The sequence below is a fragment of the Paramormyrops kingsleyae genome, chromosome 6 (genome assembly GCF_048594095.1).
Source record: "Paramormyrops kingsleyae isolate MSU_618 chromosome 6, PKINGS_0.4, whole genome shotgun sequence".
NCBI classification, from domain to species: domain Eukaryota; kingdom Metazoa; phylum Chordata; class Actinopteri; order Osteoglossiformes; family Mormyridae; genus Paramormyrops; species Paramormyrops kingsleyae.
The window spans coordinates 37,032,113-37,049,692 of NC_132802.1; the positions used below are offsets into that span (position 1 = coordinate 37,032,113).

Below are 17,580 nucleotides of genomic sequence, written 5' to 3' on the forward strand. Positions count from 1 at the left end.
GCTGCTAGGTTGTTTCTCTTTTGTTTCAGGGACCGCAGGTCTGGGCCTTATGTCCTAAAAATTATATGACAATATTGCAAAATATTTATCACAAATGCATATGTAGAAAACAGACTACGACAGGTGCTTTTGAGTTTTTCTGATTATGATGACCGAATTGTTTTATTAAGAGTTATGGAGTATGTGACCGATATATTATTAAATTACACCAACAACCTCAATGGTATTTATGTAAAAATAGTATATTATGATTGTTAATTATGCAGATGTTTAGGCTATATTATGATGCTCAGGATACTCAAGTTAATGCTGATGATATGAATGCTCTATAAGATATTTTATCGATATCACAGCCTGATAACCTTACAAGCTGCATTACTTCTGCATGCATGTTATGTTGTTAGAATGAGCGTGCACCTCAGAGTAACAGTAAGTTTACACAATGTTTTATTGTTTATGTTTTAAAGCATCCAACGCATTTACAGGCCAGTCCTGATGCAACAAGGTTTTGCCTAGACGGTGTGTTCAGATGCCCATGCTGCACTTATGCAACTGACCAACAATTCAAATTTACAACACACATTCAGAGCCACGTGAGACATGCAGTACAGCATAGAGGTAATTCCTAATGATGTTTATTGGTCTATTGATTTTGGTGGTTTTAAAACATACACATGCTTAAATGTAGAATGCACTTCTTACAATCAAGATAGACAAAATGATGTGGAGTTCCTTAGTGGGAGTCCCTGAAGTCATGTGAATATTGGTAAGCTAATTTACCTATGTTTGTGTTTTGTTTGACACTGTAACTTTCTGATCAGCTACTCCTGACCTCACTCCCCCAGTCCCGTTCTGTGTATACCTTTCTTTTCTGTTGATAGCTTTGGTCTTCATGTTGCCGTCTTGCAGGTTTCTTCATCAGCAAATGCAACAATTATTGCAGACCCACAGGACACTTTCATTGTCTTTATTGCAGCCAAACAATAATACGCAAAGACCAGTTTAAACATCATGTATCCCAATGCATCAGTGAAACCAAGCCAACCACAACGGAAGCGCATCAGTCACCTCCCGCCTCTCCTGCTCCCTCCTTTACTGCTTCTGAAGCTGCATGTCCCCCTCCCCCAGTCCCCATCCTCCACCCCTCACTTTCTTCATGTTCCTCTGATCCTGGCTCCTCAGCAGCACCAGCACTACCACCCTCTCACCCAAAGAAAGCAGAAAACAGTGAAGTGTACTAGCTGTGGCCTAATCCTTAATAGACGGAACCTACGGATACATCTTCGAAGACGTCACACTCCCATCAAAATGGACATTACGGCACAGAACCACCTCAGTGCTCAGTGTGTTGATTACACAAATGGAGTGTTTGCAGTAGCAAAGTCTTTTATAGCACCCAGCACACCAGTACGTGTCATTAAAAGGACATGGGGTCCTGAACAAAAAACAATGTGTGAGCTGGATATCTGCAGAATTAATGCAGAGTTTGCAGAGAGGTCAAACCTTCGTCCATTTGAGTGCCACCACATTCAGTCCCTCGTGTACTGCCCTCCAGCCAGAATGGACACTCCATCACTTACAGAGGATGTTTTGCAGGTGATGGTACATGACAAGTGGTTTGGGGAAGACAAAAAGGAAAGGTGTTTGGTACGTCAGAGAGAAGCAAATGATGCAGGAGTCCCGTTGTCCTGTCTGGTGACTGTGTGTGGACCCCCCTACAAAAAGCACATTTCTGTATACGAGTCAACTATCTCCTATTACAGCCGGCTTGGCAGAGTGGTGGTAAGGTACAATTCTAAAATCATTTCATGGCATTGTCCTTGCGCGAACCCAAGGCAGTCATGCATACCTAAATATGTTGCCAAGTGGCATTTATTTGAAACAGACCAGGCACTCTTCAGAAAAACCAGAAGTGTGGAGGAGAACATCACAGAACATTTTCCAATTGACATGGAAAGTTTTGACCTAGAAGAAGGAGCTCCATACTCACCTGAAGGCAAAAATCTGTCGCGGATGGTTCAATACATTTTTCATAAGAAGAAACTGCCTGCGATTTTCCCCTCAGACGTGGTCAAGACCATTCATTTCCCTGTGCACTTCATACCATCAGAAACCTTTTGCTCAGAATGTTTAGAGCCCACTCCTCTAAGCGAACCTGTGCTGATTACATCTAAGGCTAAAATCCTAACAATCACTGATGTCATAGAAGGTATGTTCTCTCTTTATTTAAATATTTATTATCGATATTTTAACATTTCATTACTCACTACATGTACTGTAAATGTCAGTGTAGCCATGACTTCCACTATCAGCAGCTTAGCCTCCTTCCCAGCAATTCACACTTGTATGCTTACTGAGATAATTTCATACACTGGCTTTTAGTACTGTGCAAAGTATAGAGACATGTCACAGTGTAAAATGGTGAAAGATAAATGTGTAACATTTACTGGTGCTTGTGTCCATTAGGAATTTCAGTGTACAGAAAATGGTGCTACAGGTGTGGTATGGCATATCGATACCAGGAGTGGACTGATGGTGTCCACAATTTCGATGACCACACACTTCTGTCCATATACATGTGCCATTTTCTACGCAATACACTTCAGGTAGGAACCATGTTCTGTTGTTTTAATCATTTAAAACAATTACGAATACTTTATCAAAATAATATATTGTAAAGCCTTTAAATGTCATACATCAATTTCACAGACTCATCAGGCAGTAGGGAGTGCCATGGATGTGTTGGAGAAGACCTCTGGTAAAACCTATCCATCCAGGGAAAGGGTCCTGCAGGCTTATTTAAGCTTTGAAGCACTGTCAGACCTCGGTTACACATATGCTTGTGTATCGTGTGGTTATCATCCAGTATCTGTTGTGATGGACCTTCATGAGAAGGGCGTTTTTAGCATGCCTGGTAAGTGAACACATTTATTCATTTTCTTAGTCTTACATTGTTTCAAGCACCACATATCCAGCTATGACTGTTTGGAACATGCTTACTTAAGTCTTGCTTTCCTTAGTGAGCAGCATTGAGGAACCATCTCAGACTTTTGATGGAAAGGTAAGTGTTGAAAATTTCTGGGAGATGGTTTCCCTTGAAATGATCAGCCGTGGGTTGGTCCCAAGTAAGTACAGTCCGCACAATGTTCTAGGTGGGATGACAGTATTCTAGCATTTACTTTGTTTATCGTGGAATAATGTACTGTTATGTTAATAATATTTTCTAACATCATTTAAAGGCAACAAGTCAAACCCATTTGTCGTCCATCCCAGTTACCATAGTTGGGCTCCGTGGATTGGTCCTCACACAAGAGATAGGGATGTTGTACTCAACACTGAATACAAAGAAGTGTATTCTGCTTGTAGTGCAAAGGAGGAATCTGAGTTTAACCTCACAGAGGACCGACTGACTGATGAACTTCTTAAGCTCAAGGTACTGAACTTAAGTCAATTTTTGTCAGTTTTGTCAAAGATGTGTGTTTTTGAACCACGCCAGACCAACTATACTAATGTTCATTATAGATGGAAGCTGTGCGTGCTCTGTGCCGACAGTGTGGCATAGACCCCAAAGGCTCACGGATGGACCTGGTAACGAGACTTCAACAAGAAATGAAGAACAGAGCGAGTTATGATAAGGTGTTTTCACAGATCTGGGGAGCTTCTGGTAAGTTGTGTTCTATTACTGAGAGACCGTTTTTACAGACAGTTCTTAGTTTCATTACTTGGAATGGTTGCACTCTGATTTACAGTTTCCTTAAACAGGTGGATGGGCTGTGGTCACCTGTCCTTGTGCTGTGGTGTATGGTGTTAAGTTCAACATAAGGGCTGAGAGCCCCCGGGACTTTGCTGACCTTTTATTGTCGATGAAACATTTTCCAAACATTGTATTATATGATTTTGCGAGAGGGTTGGCAACACATACCAACCTAAGAGATCCAGAATCATTACCCTTCAAACCTCATGGGGGTAGGTTACTTGAGCCTACTGAAGATAACATCAGATGTGCCACTACTGGACAGATAAAAGTGAGCTTGCCATGGCTAGTCACCAAGAAGCCAGTTCCTGATGAAAATGGCCACCCTATAACTGGATCGTCTGAGCATTATGCTCTTTATGATAGATTTCATGAGGCAAACTCAAAAGATGCCAGGGATGTCTTGCGAAAGGTGGAACTGGTCCCAGAGTTACGTGGTTGGATCAACAGCCCGTGTGCTGAACAGCTCTTTGCTGGAATGAGGAAAAACAATCATTTTCTCAACATGATGACTCCCTATTTAAATGAAATCGGGGCATCTTGTTTAGAATAAAACTAAGAAAATACAGGAGATCGATCTTTCGCGTGTGTTGCTGCCGCCGCCATTTTGAAAGGCGCGTCTGCGTCACTGCGCATGCGCAAGCTTCGCATCCCATAAGGCAGTTATTTCGCCCGCATTGTTCAAACGGGTGGCACGCGCCTGGCCCTGCTCCTTGGATAATGGCAGCCTAGATCACGCTAGCTTTGTGCTACACTGACGGGACCCAGAGCCGCTATGGATGGATCTTCGCCTTTGGTGAAGTGTTTTTTTTTCTCTTTGACATTGAAATAAAACTGTTAAACTGATTACGGCTTTTTCTCATTTTTAAAAACTTGGGCTAAAGTAGTTGTGCTTGTTTCACACTTTCTCTTGTTTCGCTTGGGTATGCCTCTACTTAAATATTGTGTCTCTAGTTAAAATTTCCGGACTTGAAATGCCCTTAGATTCAGAACATGAGAAGGGTAACACATTGAATAGACTAAAATGAAATTTGAATAAATAAATCATGTATATATGTTTTGTTTTAGGGCGTAACACTAGAAAACGCAGACGGTACGTTTTGCTGCTAGGTTGTTTCTCTTTTGTTTCAGGGACCGCAGGTCTGGGCCTTATGTCCTAAAAATTATATGACAATATTGCAAAATATTTATCACAAATGCATATGTAGAAAACAGACTACGACAGGTGCTTTTGAGTTTTTCTGATTATGATGACCGAATTGTTTTATTAAGAGTTATGGAGTATGTGACCGATATATTATTAAATTACACCAACAACCTCAATGGTATTTATGTAAAAATAGTATATTATGATTGTTAATTATGCAGATGTTTAGGCTATATTATGATGCTCAGGATACTCAAGTTAATGCTGATGATATGAATGCTCTATAAGATATTTTATCGATATCACAGCCTGATAACCTTACAAGCTGCATTACTTCTGCATGCATGTTATGTTGTTAGAATGAGCGTGCACCTCAGAGTAACAGTAAGTTTACACAATGTTTTATTGTTTATGTTTTAAAGCATCCAACGCATTTACAGGCCAGTCCTGATGCAACATGGTTTTGCCTAGACGGTGTGTTCAGATGCCCATGCTGCACTTATGCAACTGACCAACAATTCAAATTTACAACACACATTCAGAGCCACGTGAGACATGCAGTACAGCATAGAGGTAATTCCTAATGATGTTTATTGGTCTATTGATTTTGGTGGTTTTAAAACATACACATGCTTAAATGTAGAATGCACTTCTTACAATCAAGATAGACAAAATGATGTGGAGTTCCTTAGTGGGAGTCCCTGAAGTCATGTGAATATTGGTAAGCTAATTTACCTATGTTTGTGTTTTGTTTGACACTGTAACTTTCTGATCAGCTACTCCTGACCTCACTCCCCCAGTCCCGTTCTGTGTATACCTTTCTTTTCTGTTGATAGCTTTGGTCTTCATGTTGCCGTCTTGCAGGTTTCTTCATCAGCAAATGCAACAATTATTGCAGACCCACAGGACACTTTCATTGTCTTTATTGCAGCCAAACAATAATACGCAAAGACCAGTTTAAACATCATGTATCCCAATGCATCAGTGAAACCAAGCCAACCACAACGGAAGCGCATCAGTCACCTCCCGCCTCTCCTGCTCCCTCCTTTACTGCTTCTGAAGCTGCATGTCCCCCTCCCCCAGTCCCCATCCTCCACCCCTCACTTTCTTCATGTTCCTCTGATCCTGGCTCCTCAGCAGCACCAGCACTACCACCCCCTCACCCAAAGAAAGCAGAAAACAGTGAAGTGTACTAGCTGTGGCCTAATCCTTAATAGACGGAACCTACGGATACATCTTCGAAGATGTCACACTCCCATCAAAATGGACATTACGGCACAGAACCACCTCAGTGCTCAGTGTGTTGATTACACAAATGGAGTGTTTGCAGTAGCAAAGTCTTTTATAGCACCCAGCACACCAGTACGTGTCATTAAAAGGACATGGGGTCCTGAACAAAAAACAATGTGTGAGCTGGATATCTGCAGAATTAATGCAGAGTTTGCAGAGAGGTCAAACCTTCGTCCATTTGAGTGCCACCACATTCAGTCCCTCGTGTACTGCCCTCCAGCCAGAATGGACACTCCATCACTTACAGAGGATGTTTTGCAGGTGATGGTACATGACAAGTGGTTTGGGGAAGACAAAAAGGAAAGGTGTTTGGTACGTCAGAGAGAAGCAAATGATGCAGGAGTCCCGTTGTCCTGTCTGGTGACTGTGTGTGGACCCCCCTACAAAAAGCACATTTCTGTATACGAGTCAACTATCTCCTATTACAGCCGGCTTGGCAGAGTGGTGGTAAGGTACAATTCTAAAATCATTTCATGGCATTGTCCTTGCGCGAACCCAAGGCAGTCATGCATACCTAAATATGTTGCCAAGTGGCATTTATTTGAAACAGACCAGGCACTCTTCAGAAAAACCAGAAGTGTGGAGGAGAACATCACAGAACATTTTCCAATTGACATGGAAAGTTTTGACCTAGAAGAAGGAGCTCCATACTCACCTGAAGGCAAAAATCTGTCGCGGATGGTTCAATACATTTTTCATAAGAAGAAACTGCCTGCGATTTTCCCCTCAGACGTGGTCAAGACCATTCATTTCCCTGTGCACTTCATACCATCAGAAACCTTTTGCTCAGAATGTTTAGAGCCCACTCCTCTAAGCGAACCTGTGCTGATTACATCTAAGGCTAAAATCCTAACAATCACTGATGTCATAGAAGGTATGTTCTCTCTTTATTTAAATATTTATTATCGATATTTTAACATTTCATTACTCACTACATGTACTGTAAATGTCAGTGTAGCCATGACTTCCACTATCAGCAGCTTAGCCTCCTTCCCAGCAATTCACACTTGTATGCTTACTGAGATAATTTCATACACTGGCTTTTAGTACTGTGCAAAGTATAGAGACATGTCACAGTGTAAAATGGTGAAAGATAAATGTGTAACATTTACTGGTGCTTGTGTCCATTAGGAATTTCAGTGTACAGAAAATGGTGCTACAGGTGTGGTATGGCATATCGATACCAGGAGTGGACTGATGGTGTCCACAATTTCGATGACCACACACTTCTGTCCATATACATGTGCCATTTTCTACGCAATACACTTCAGGTAGGAACCATGTTCTGTTGTTTTAATCATTTAAAACAATTACGAATACTTTATCAAAATAATATATTGTAAAGCCTTTAAATGTCATACATCAATTTCACAGACTCATCAGGCAGTAGGGAGTGCCATGGATGTGTTGGAGAAGACCTCTGGTAAAACCTATCCATCCAGGGAAAGGGTCCTGCAGGCTTATTTAAGCTTTGAAGCACTGTCAGACCTCGGTTACACATATGCTTGTGTATCGTGTGGTTATCATCCAGTATCTGTTGTGATGGACCTTCATGAGAAGGGCGTTTTTAGCATGCCTGGTAAGTGAACACATTTATTCATTTTCTTAGTCTTACATTGTTTCAAGCACCACATATCCAGCTATGACTGTTTGGAACATGCTTACTTAAGTCTTGCTTTCCTTAGTGAGCAGCATTGAGGAACCATCTCAGACTTTTGATGGAAAGGTAAGTGTTGAAAATTTCTGGGAGATGGTTTCCCTTGAAATGATCAGCCGTGGGTTGGTCCCAAGTAAGTACAGTCCGCACAATGTTCTAGGTGGGATGACAGTATTCTAGCATTTACTTTGTTTATCGTGGAATAATGTACTGTTATGTTAATAATATTTTCTAACATCATTTAAAGGCAACAAGTCAAACCCATTTGTCGTCCATCCCAGTTACCATAGTTGGGCTCCGTGGATTGGTCCTCACACAAGAGATAGGGATGTTGTACTCAACACTGAATACAAAGAAGTGTATTCTGCTTGTAGTGCAAAGGAGGAATCTGAGTTTAACCTCACAGAGGACCGACTGACTGATGAACTTCTTAAGCTCAAGGTACTGAACTTAAGTCAATTTTTGTCAGTTTTGTCAAAGATGTGTGTTTTTGAACCACGCCAGACCAACTATACTAATGTTCATTATAGATGGAAGCTGTGCGTGCTCTGTGCCGACAGTGTGGCATAGACCCCAAAGGCTCACGGATGGACCTGGTAACGAGACTTCAACAAGAAATGAAGAACAGAGCGAGCTATGATAAGGTGTTTTCACAGATCTGGGGAGCTTCTGGTAAGTTGTGTTCTATTACTGAGAGACCGTTTTTACAGACAGTTCTTAGTTTCATTACTTGGAATGGTTGCACTCTGATTTACAGTTTCCTTAAACAGGTGGATGGGCTGTGGTCACCTGTCCTTGTGCTGTGGTGTATGGTGTTAAGTTCAACATAAGGGCTGAGAGCCCCCGGGACTTTGCTGACCTTTTATTGTCGATGAAACATTTTCCAAACATTGTATTATATGATTTTGCGAGAGGGTTGGCAACACATACCAACCTAAGAGATCCAGAATCATTACCCTTCAAACCTCATGGGGGTAGGTTACTTGAGCCTACTGAAGATAACATCAGATGTGCCACTACTGGACAGATAAAAGTGAGCTTGCCATGGCTAGTCACCAAGAAGCCAGTTCCTGATGAAAATGGCCACCCTATAACTGGATCGTCTGAGCATTATGCTCTTTATGATAGATTTCATGAGGCAAACTCAAAAGATGCCAGGGATGTCTTGCGAAAGGTGGAACTGGTCCCAGAGTTACGTGGTTGGATCAACAGCCCGTGTGCTGAACAGCTCTTTGCTGGAATGAGGAAAAACAATCATTTTCTCAACATGATGACTCCCTCATCGCATGTCTTTTTGATGCGAAATATTTTGTGTCACTACAACAATGCTAGAAATTCAAGAACCATAGAAAGCATGAAGAAGAGATTGGGCAAAGGAGTGGACATACAGTTAAATTCCAATGGTCAGACAGTTTTGGGTATGTATTCCACCCTCATTCTAAATTATTAGTGGTAATGTCATGTTTATGTCATGTTTATGTAATTTTGCTGTCCGGTGCCGTGAAGTTATATTTGTCTTTTAATTGTAGGTGATTCCTCATGTTTATTTTGCAATTTGAAAGATCATAAAGCTATAACTTACAAATCTGTCAGAAATGCTAGACAGCATAGCGTTGATGAGAAATGCATGCAGTACAACCGATTTAACTCATTCTAAATCATTTGGTTTAAAATGTGCTTTTTTGCAGCACCAGCTGAAGCACCAGCCGAACAAGCACAAACAACAACAGCAGCACCAGCTCATGGTATGACAACTGCAGCATCCCCTGGTATGAAGACAATATATATTTTTTGAGGGCCTGGTTGTACAACTTAATAAAAACCTTAACACATCCATGTTTTTTAGAATATGTATACTTATGTATGTTTGCAGTGGGTACTTGATCTGCAGCTAAATGTATACCAACCTTCAGCCACCCTAAGAAAGTGTTATATGCTTCATAAGATGGCTCAGTATCACAGAAATGTGGTGAAACACTTATTTGGTTAATATTTTCATGCATGGTCTGATATGTATGACAGGAGATCTACCAGTGTGCAGTGATGACTGCTGGGGACTACCACATCTGGAGCACACAAGTGCCCGATCGGAAATCAGAGACTCAGAGGTGCATGTTTTATGTTTTGTTCCTCCGTATTTGTTTGTTTGTTTATATATTGATTGACTCATTTGATTGATTGCCGCATGGGCTCTCTTAGTCGCAAATTTGGAAACCATTTAACAATTGGCAACCATTTCATGTAATACAGTTGTCATTGTTTATGGGTGTTATAACTTTTAACATCTAATGTATCGGTTATTATATTATTTATAACTTGGAAACAAACTATTCATTAATCAGTAATACAATTCCTTTTGTGTCATACTTTTTAAATATTTTCTGTGATGCCTCGTAGTGCATGGCATATAAGTGAAGTGATTAGTTGTCATTGACACACCACAGCACACAGTGCACAACAACAAAATGTGTACTCTGCATTTAACCTATATGACACCATGACATTGCAGAGGAGAGCAGTGCTTGGGGGTGGTACCTTGCTCAGGGTACTTCAGTGGCACCTTTCGATTACAAGTGCACTTCCCTATCCATTAGGCCACCACTGACCCTATTACAAACAGCAGCATAATTTAATGGAGTCAGATTAATTGGTCTTAGTGATCTGATCTGAAGGTGGGGATTAGGGTTGTAACGGTATGAGATTTTCACGGTATGATAATCGTCTCAGAAAATATCACGGTTTCGTGGTATACGGTATTAAACTATCATTATTATTAGTATAATCATCAGCTACAATGACCCTTAAATGAATAAAAAGAGATATGGTTTTTGGATGAACATGGTTTATTGTAACAAACTTTTTTTTAATGAAAATAAAAAAAACTTATGGAAGTATGAGTCTAACTTTTGGGGGAAAAATAAATAAAATAAAGCTGCGCATCTCCCATTTGAACAAAATAAGGAATAAGTTATTTCTCTTTATATTAGACAAGAATAAATCAAACTGTCCTTCCTCTTTAACAGCATATATGGGAGAGCAATATGTGCAGGGTCATGTTTGTTAATATTTTCCTGAGATTATCATAGCAGCATGCATTTCTTTGCTTTTTTTCAGGTCAGATTATGATGAAGAAATGTAAGCATGTTGAGATTTTCAGGGCTCAATCTTGACCGCTGAGGTGAGAGAATGTGTCCACTTGTACTAAACACCTATGAGTTTTCAGTTAGTGTATTTGATGATTATTCTTTTAAATAAAATTATAAAATGATCATTAAGTGTTCTCTTGAGAGTAGCTCTGGATATGTTCATGTGTTCACGTCTTCACATAGTGAATGAGACAGCAGACGCTTTAAAAACCATGACCATCATGCAGTGGCGGTTTTAGGCATGGGCGAACGGGGCAGCCGCCCGGGGCGGCACTTTTTCATGTCACGTGGGGGGCGGCACACGAACTTGGAGGAAAACAAAAATAATCTAAATAAAGCGTTTTTCTAGAGGATGGGCGAGCGGAGACGATAAGGGATGAAGTTGGGAGGGCGCCGGGAGGGATTCTATGGGGGGCGGCACACGAACCTGGAGGACAAAATAATCATCTGTGCCGCTGTGTGTGTGTGTGTGTGTGTGTGTGTGTGTGTGGGGGGGGGGGGGGTAGTTGGTTAATGAGCAAGCGGCAGCCTTTTTGCGCTGTATATTCACAGACGCACATCGCGATTTAATTTGCTGCACAGCTATATTTTGATTTATTCATCCATCTATCTATCAAATCGGACATTTTACGTGGCATCTGAATTATACTGTAATTGACTCCAATTACATGACTGGATTCCGGGATTCCCTCTGCATCACAGAAATAATACGGCTTTAAGTTATAAATGGAACTTACCTTTATCTTCACGGAGGGATGGTGTTCGCGAATATGGGAGAACATGTTCGACGTATTTCCTCCTTTTGCGGCCACTGTTCGTCCACATTTCTTGCAAACTGGATATCCACCCCACGATCATTTTTCGGATACCCAAAATATTCCCATACTGCAGATTTTAATTTTTTTTTCGGCGGGAAATAGAGATTAGAATTTGCAGCCACTATCGGACATTTTCGCCGCTGTGCATTTATGGGTGGAGTCTAAGCAGTAAAGCGGAAAGAAGTTGCATATACACAGCAGCGCAGGTGAGATCTGGTTTCTTTTTTTTTTTTCCAAACCGCGGATAGGCAAATGTGCATGATATGATAATCGTACATGTCAATATCACAATAAACCGCCATACCGGTATACCGTTACAACCCTAGTGGGGATTGATACACCTTACAAAGTTGATGCTGTAATATTTATCACTCTGATGCATTGTTCTGACCCATATGCATATAAGCCTTTCAGTCTGACAAGCTGGTAGTATCATGACTGCCTTTTTCCAGGTCTGGTGCCCAACGTGATCAAATTGTTTTACACCTGTGCCCTCAGGTGGAGTCAACTCTATGTGATACCATTACAATATGTCATAGTTTTACAATAGTTGTGACAATATAATTTCTTTTAGGAAAATTCAATGTGTTGAAAGCACAGATGGTAGAGGAGGAGGAATGGGTTCCATCTCCATTGAACAGGTATTTATGTAGCTGATCTTACAGCTGAACCTGCTGTTTTTCTCTTTTTTTCTCTGTGCTTACTGTGCTGTACCCTACAAAAATGTGAAAACAATGAGCTTCATTTTAAGCAGTTGGAGTTGGAATGTAGAAGTCATGCTATTTTTGTCTGTTTTTGTTATATTACAGAACTATTGTAAAATAATATTTGCGTGCTTGTATGATTTCTTTCACAGATCCCCCTCGACGTCCTGGAGGATATCCTTTTAGAAGTAGTCCTGTTCGAGGGTGACAAAGCTTTTTTAAAGCTGTCACTTGTTTGTCACCTTTTTTTGGGACTTAGTCGGAAGGGAAACATTCCGTGCCCGAGCGCATTTTCAGTGGCTTGACAGTAGGTATAAAACATATTATGATATTTGAATACCCTTTGAGTTAGGATGTTTGTATTCCCATTAACAAGGGATTTTACTCTAATGAATCATTCTTAAATTTGAAACCTACAGGTGTAGTCCCATGGAAACTGTACAGTGCGGCCTATCAAGCACAATTCCGACGATTGTATCGCCTGGAATGCTGCCAGCACTGTCTAGAGACTTATAAGAACAGCTTACCAGGTATGCATACTGTGTAAGAATGTTGACAATTGTTGCTGAAGTCAGTGGTTGCAAAAAGAAAGTCACCAGAACAATTTATTGTGTGTCAGGTCCTGAATATTTTCTTGAAAGTATGCAATGAAAAACATTGTTGCTCTGTTTTGATACTAAGTATGCTTGCTTATTATTTATTGTCCCATAGGCTACATTGGGCGTGGAAGACGAGGGGAACTTCACACAGCCTGGGTTCTGCAGCGAGTTCTGCAAACACCTTACGGAAGACTTGGGTGTGTGAATGGGTGGGTGGGTCAGTGAGTGAGTGAGTGAATGGGTGGGTATGTAAGGAAAATAGCAAATTGGATGACTTTGGAATAAAAAAATAACAGCTACTATGCCTCTGTTTCCTTGTCTACACACAGACTACACACATGACCGAACCACATTTTAAGTTTTATCAGCTTTTCATTAAAAAGCACAGTGGCACCCAATTGTGATGAGTTACTGTATGTGGAAATGAGTGGCACCTCTGTATCATTTGTGAATAATTTGTCATCTCATATCGACATTAAATCATAAGTTTATTTAATTTTAATGTTGGCACAGAAATAAGTTACAGTGCCTTTGGAAATGCAATAAAATGCTCATTTGGAAAACGTTTAACTATCCTTTGTAATTGAGTAAAATTATGATAACTGAATACTTTTATAAGGCACTGTATACTTGATTGCAATGGGTTTTATTACTTTCCGGCTATATTAATACACCAATCAATATGTTAACCAATCATCACAGACAAGCATTACATCGATATCGGATTGAAACTATATTATGGCCATCCTACAGCTACATAAACAAGGATAAATAGTCCTACTTTCACTGTCCTGGAGAGAGAGAGCGAGAGAGACAGAGATGTAAACATGTAAGCAGCAGCAGAAAAAAATAGAAATATGATTTCAGAATGTTTTACTTACTGTATGCAAATGTCATTTTCGAGAAATGTTTGGCTCGCATTATCACCAAATTGATGACAATATCACCATTTACTACAAAACTTTGAACTCAATAATTAACAAAATAATATATAAGAAATAAATTGAGAAACTAAATTTCCTGTTACAGACAATTTATCTTAAAATAGTTTGATGTTCAGAATGCTCCTCACTCCACTTCACGCAACTTTAAAACACGCAAGGACCATGTTAGGCCAAAAGCTGAACAATGTTTGTGGGCAACACTCTTGATTTCCCCAGGAGATCTAGACATAGCATATATGCTCACCTAAAGGATTATTAGGAACACCTGTTCAATTTCTCATTAATGCAATTATCTAATCAACCAATCACATGGCAGTTGCTTCAATGCATTTAGGGGTGTGGTCCTGGTCAAGACAATCTCCTGAACTCCAAACTGAATGTCAGAATGGGAAAGAAAGGTGATTTAAGCAATTTTGAGCGTGGCATAGTTGTTGGTGCCAGATGGGCCGGTCTGAGTATTTCACAATCTGCTCAGTTACTGGGATTTTCACGCACAACCATTTCTAGGATTTACAAAGAATGGTGTGCAAAGGGAAAAACATCCAGTATGCGGCAGTCCCGTTGGGCGAAAATGCCTTGTTGATGCTAGAGGTCAGAGGAGAATGGTCCGACTGATTCAAGCTGATAGAAGAGCAACTTTGGCTGAAATAACCACTCGTTACAACCGAGGTATGCAGCAAAGCATTTGTGAAGCCACAACACGCACAACCTTGAGGCGGATGGGCTACAACAGCAGAAGACCCCACCGGGTACCACTCATCTCCACTACAAATAGGAAAAAGAGGCTACAATTTGCACGAGCTCACCAAAATTGGACAGTTGAAGACTGGAAAAATGTTGCCTGGTCTGATGAGTCTGGATTTCTGTTGAGACATTCAAATGGTAGAGTCAGAATTTGGCGTCAACAGAATGAGAACATGGATCCATCATGCCTTGTTACCACTGTGCAGGCTGCTGGTGGTGGTGTAATGGTGTGGGGGATGTTTTCTTGGCACACTTTAGGCCCCTTAGTGCCAATTGGGCATCGTTTAAATGCCACGGCCTACCTGAGCATTGTTTCTGACCATGTCCATCCCTTTATGACCACCATGTACCCATCCTCTGATGGCTACTTCCAGCAGGATAATGCACCATGTCACAAAGCTCGAATCATTTCAAATTGATTTCTTGAACATGACAATGAGTTCACTGTACTACAATGGCCCCAACAGTCACCAGATCTCAACCCAATAGAGCATCTTCGGGATGTGTTGGAACGGGAGCTTCGTGCCCTGGATGTGCATCCCACAAATCTCCATCAACTGCAAGATGCTATCCTATCAATATGGGCCAACATTTCTAAAGAATGCTTTCAGCACCTTGTTGAATCAATGCCACGTAGAATTAAGGCAGTTCTGAAGGCGAAAGGGGGTCAAACACCATATTAGTATGGTGTTCCTAATAATCCTTTAGGTGAGTGTATGTGTGTATGTGCACAATGAATGAATGGAATAAGCTGCTACAGTTACATTGAACCATGTGCTTGTGCTCATGTGCACAAGCACACACACACACACACACACACACACGCCGATGGGCTTTAAAGTTTAACTTTAGGTCTGTGAAAGCAGACATAATTATTTCTGTCAGGACCTCGATGTGTATCCAAGCCCCAAAAACACACTAACTCAGGCGTTCACGCAACTTATCGCGAAAAACCAGACAGAAATAGACTTGAAAATTTTAAAGAAAAGACATTAGCGGTTTTTGTTAATGTTTAAAGGTATAAAAAAAAACCTTTGCTGCCTTTCTTAAATGGCTAGAAAACATTGCCTCAACACTATTAAACACGGAATCCGCTGTTTGTAAACGGTCCGCATTTTACCCTCACCGCTAAAATAGTTGTGCTTGTTTCACACTTTCTCTTGTTTCGCTTGGGTATGCCTCTACTTAAATATTGTGTCTCTAGTTAAAAGTTTGGGACCTGTGTCTCATTCACATAGGCTTTCACATATGCAAATTGCCACCCCTCTTCTGGGCTAATGCCGTACGCTCATTTTGACAACGAATTGCCAGCGTTATTCGTTGATTTTTTTTGTCTAAAATGTTTATTATTCACATTGGTAGAAAAGTGCTTCAATACTTTAAAAAAAGGTCATGGTTTATTTGAAATAACTGGGCACTCCGTTTGTTGCTGCCATATTTTGAAATGGGTTGTCTAAGGAATCCTTATTCTTTGTTTGATGCCCCGGTTTCGGGTAAACATCCGCGACGGTTTATGACTACACCACATGGCCAAAGTGGCCTGCGAACGGACGATCACCCTGATAACAAAATACAACTAAATACATCTTTGTCAGGATGTGGGGGGGGGGGAGAGGTCTATGACATTCGGGCTAAATGGGGGCAATAGCTTGGGGAGCCAGCCTATCTCAAAGCCTGTGGCCTGTTTGATTCTACCCCATGTTTCCTCCGTGTATGTCCGCTGTGATATGCTTAACAGACACGTTTGATGGCATTATTCTAACATAGCATGTTGCTAAATACCGCTCACTAGTTCCTACAGCTATTAAATGTATTTAAATGAAATCGGGGCATCTTGTTTAGAATAAAACTAAGAAAATACAGGAGATCGATCTTTCGCGTGTGTTGCTGCCGCCGCCATTTTGAAAGGCGCGTCTGCGTCACTGCGCATGCGCAAGCTTCGCATCCCATAAGGCAGTTATTTCGCCCGCATTGTTCAAACGGGTGGCACGCGCCTGGCCCTGCTCCTTGGATAATGGCAGCCTAGATCACGCTAGCTTTGTGCTACGCTGACGGGACCCAGAGCCGCTATGGATGGATCTTCGCCTTTGGTGAAGTGTTTTTTTTTCTCTTTGACATTGAAATAAAACTGTTAAACTGATTACGGCTTTTTCTCATTTTTAAAAACTTGGGCTAAAGTAGTTGTGCTTGTTTCACACTTTCTCTTGTTTCGCTTGGGTATGCCTCTACTTAAATATTGTGTCTCTAGTTAAAAGTTTTGGACCTGTGTCTCATTCACATAGGCTTTCACATATGCAAATTGCCACCCCTCTTCTGGGCTAATGCCGTACGCTCATTTTGACAACGAATTACCAGCGTTATTCGTTGATTTTTTTTGTCTAAAATGTTTATTATTCACATTGGTAGAAAAGTGCTTCAATACTTTAAAAAAAAGGTCATGGTTTATTTGAAATAACTGGGCACTCCGTTTGTTGCTGCCATATTTTGAAATGGGTTGTCTAAGGAATCCTTATTCTTTGTTTGATGCCCCGGTTTCGGGTAAACATCCGCGACGGTTTATGACTACACCACATGGCCAAAGTGCGAACGGACGATCACCCTGATAACAAAATACAACTAAATACATCTTTGTCAGGATGTGAGTATGTGACCGATATATTATTAAATTACACCAACAACCTCAATGGTATTTATGTAAAAATAGTATATTATGATTGTTAATTATGCAGATGTTTAGGCTATATTATGATGCTCAGGATACTCAAGTTAATGCTGAT

The 17,580-nt window shown here is 40.8% G+C and overlaps 1 protein-coding gene and 3 long non-coding RNA genes across 6 annotated transcripts; all 4 read left to right on the forward strand.

Moving 5' to 3' along the window:
* The first annotated feature begins 977 nt into the window (after positions 1-977).
* LOC140591764 (uncharacterized) lies at positions 978-4,232 on the forward strand. Of its 3 annotated transcripts, none has more exons than XR_011992064.1 (7): positions 978-2,209; positions 2,467-2,606; positions 2,710-2,914; positions 3,021-3,061; positions 3,240-3,433; positions 3,523-3,664; positions 3,763-4,232. XR_011992064.1 is itself a non-coding variant. In XM_072713238.1 (6 exons), exons 1-5 carry the CDS (start codon positions 1,012-1,014, stop codon positions 3,408-3,410), a joined length of 1,755 nt encoding a protein of 584 aa, XP_072569339.1. In that variant the 5' UTR covers positions 978-1,011; the 3' UTR covers positions 3,411-3,433; positions 3,523-4,232. The 3 variants fall into 3 exon arrangements, 1 of the variants encoding a protein (XP_072569339.1); XR_011992065.1 differs by having other exon boundaries at positions 3,028-3,061; XM_072713238.1 differs by having other exon boundaries at positions 3,523-4,232.
* Positions 4,233-6,167: 1,935 nt separating this feature from the next.
* Positions 6,168-8,514, forward strand: LOC140591765 (uncharacterized). The gene is made up of 6 exons (XR_011992066.1): positions 6,168-7,065; positions 7,323-7,462; positions 7,566-7,770; positions 7,877-7,917; positions 8,096-8,289; positions 8,379-8,514. It is a non-coding gene; the product is annotated as an uncharacterized lncRNA (long non-coding RNA).
* A 73-nt stretch (positions 8,515-8,587) lies between these two features.
* LOC140591767 (uncharacterized) lies at positions 8,588-11,058 on the forward strand. Its single transcript, XR_011992068.1, has 4 exons — positions 8,588-9,266; positions 9,537-9,617; positions 9,871-9,956; positions 10,963-11,058. It is a non-coding gene; the product is annotated as an uncharacterized lncRNA (long non-coding RNA).
* Positions 11,059-11,519: 461 nt separating this feature from the next.
* Positions 11,520-13,381, forward strand: LOC140591766 (uncharacterized). Its single transcript, XR_011992067.1, has 4 exons — positions 11,520-12,453; positions 12,669-12,823; positions 12,936-13,046; positions 13,228-13,381. It is a non-coding gene; the product is annotated as an uncharacterized lncRNA (long non-coding RNA).
* Positions 13,382-17,580: the final 4,199 nt, after the last annotated feature.

Coding starts and splice junctions, on each gene's coding strand:
- LOC140591764 (XM_072713238.1), top strand. CDS start 1,012: ATGTATCCCAATGCATCAGTGAAACCAAGCCAACCACAACGGAAGCGC. Junction 2,210..2,466: donor AATCACTGATGTCATAGAAG/GTATGTTCTCTC, acceptor TGTGTCCATTAG/GAATTTCAGTGTACAGAAAA. Junction 2,915..3,020: donor GGGCGTTTTTAGCATGCCTG/GTAAGTGAACAC, acceptor TGCTTTCCTTAG/TGAGCAGCATTGAGGAACCA.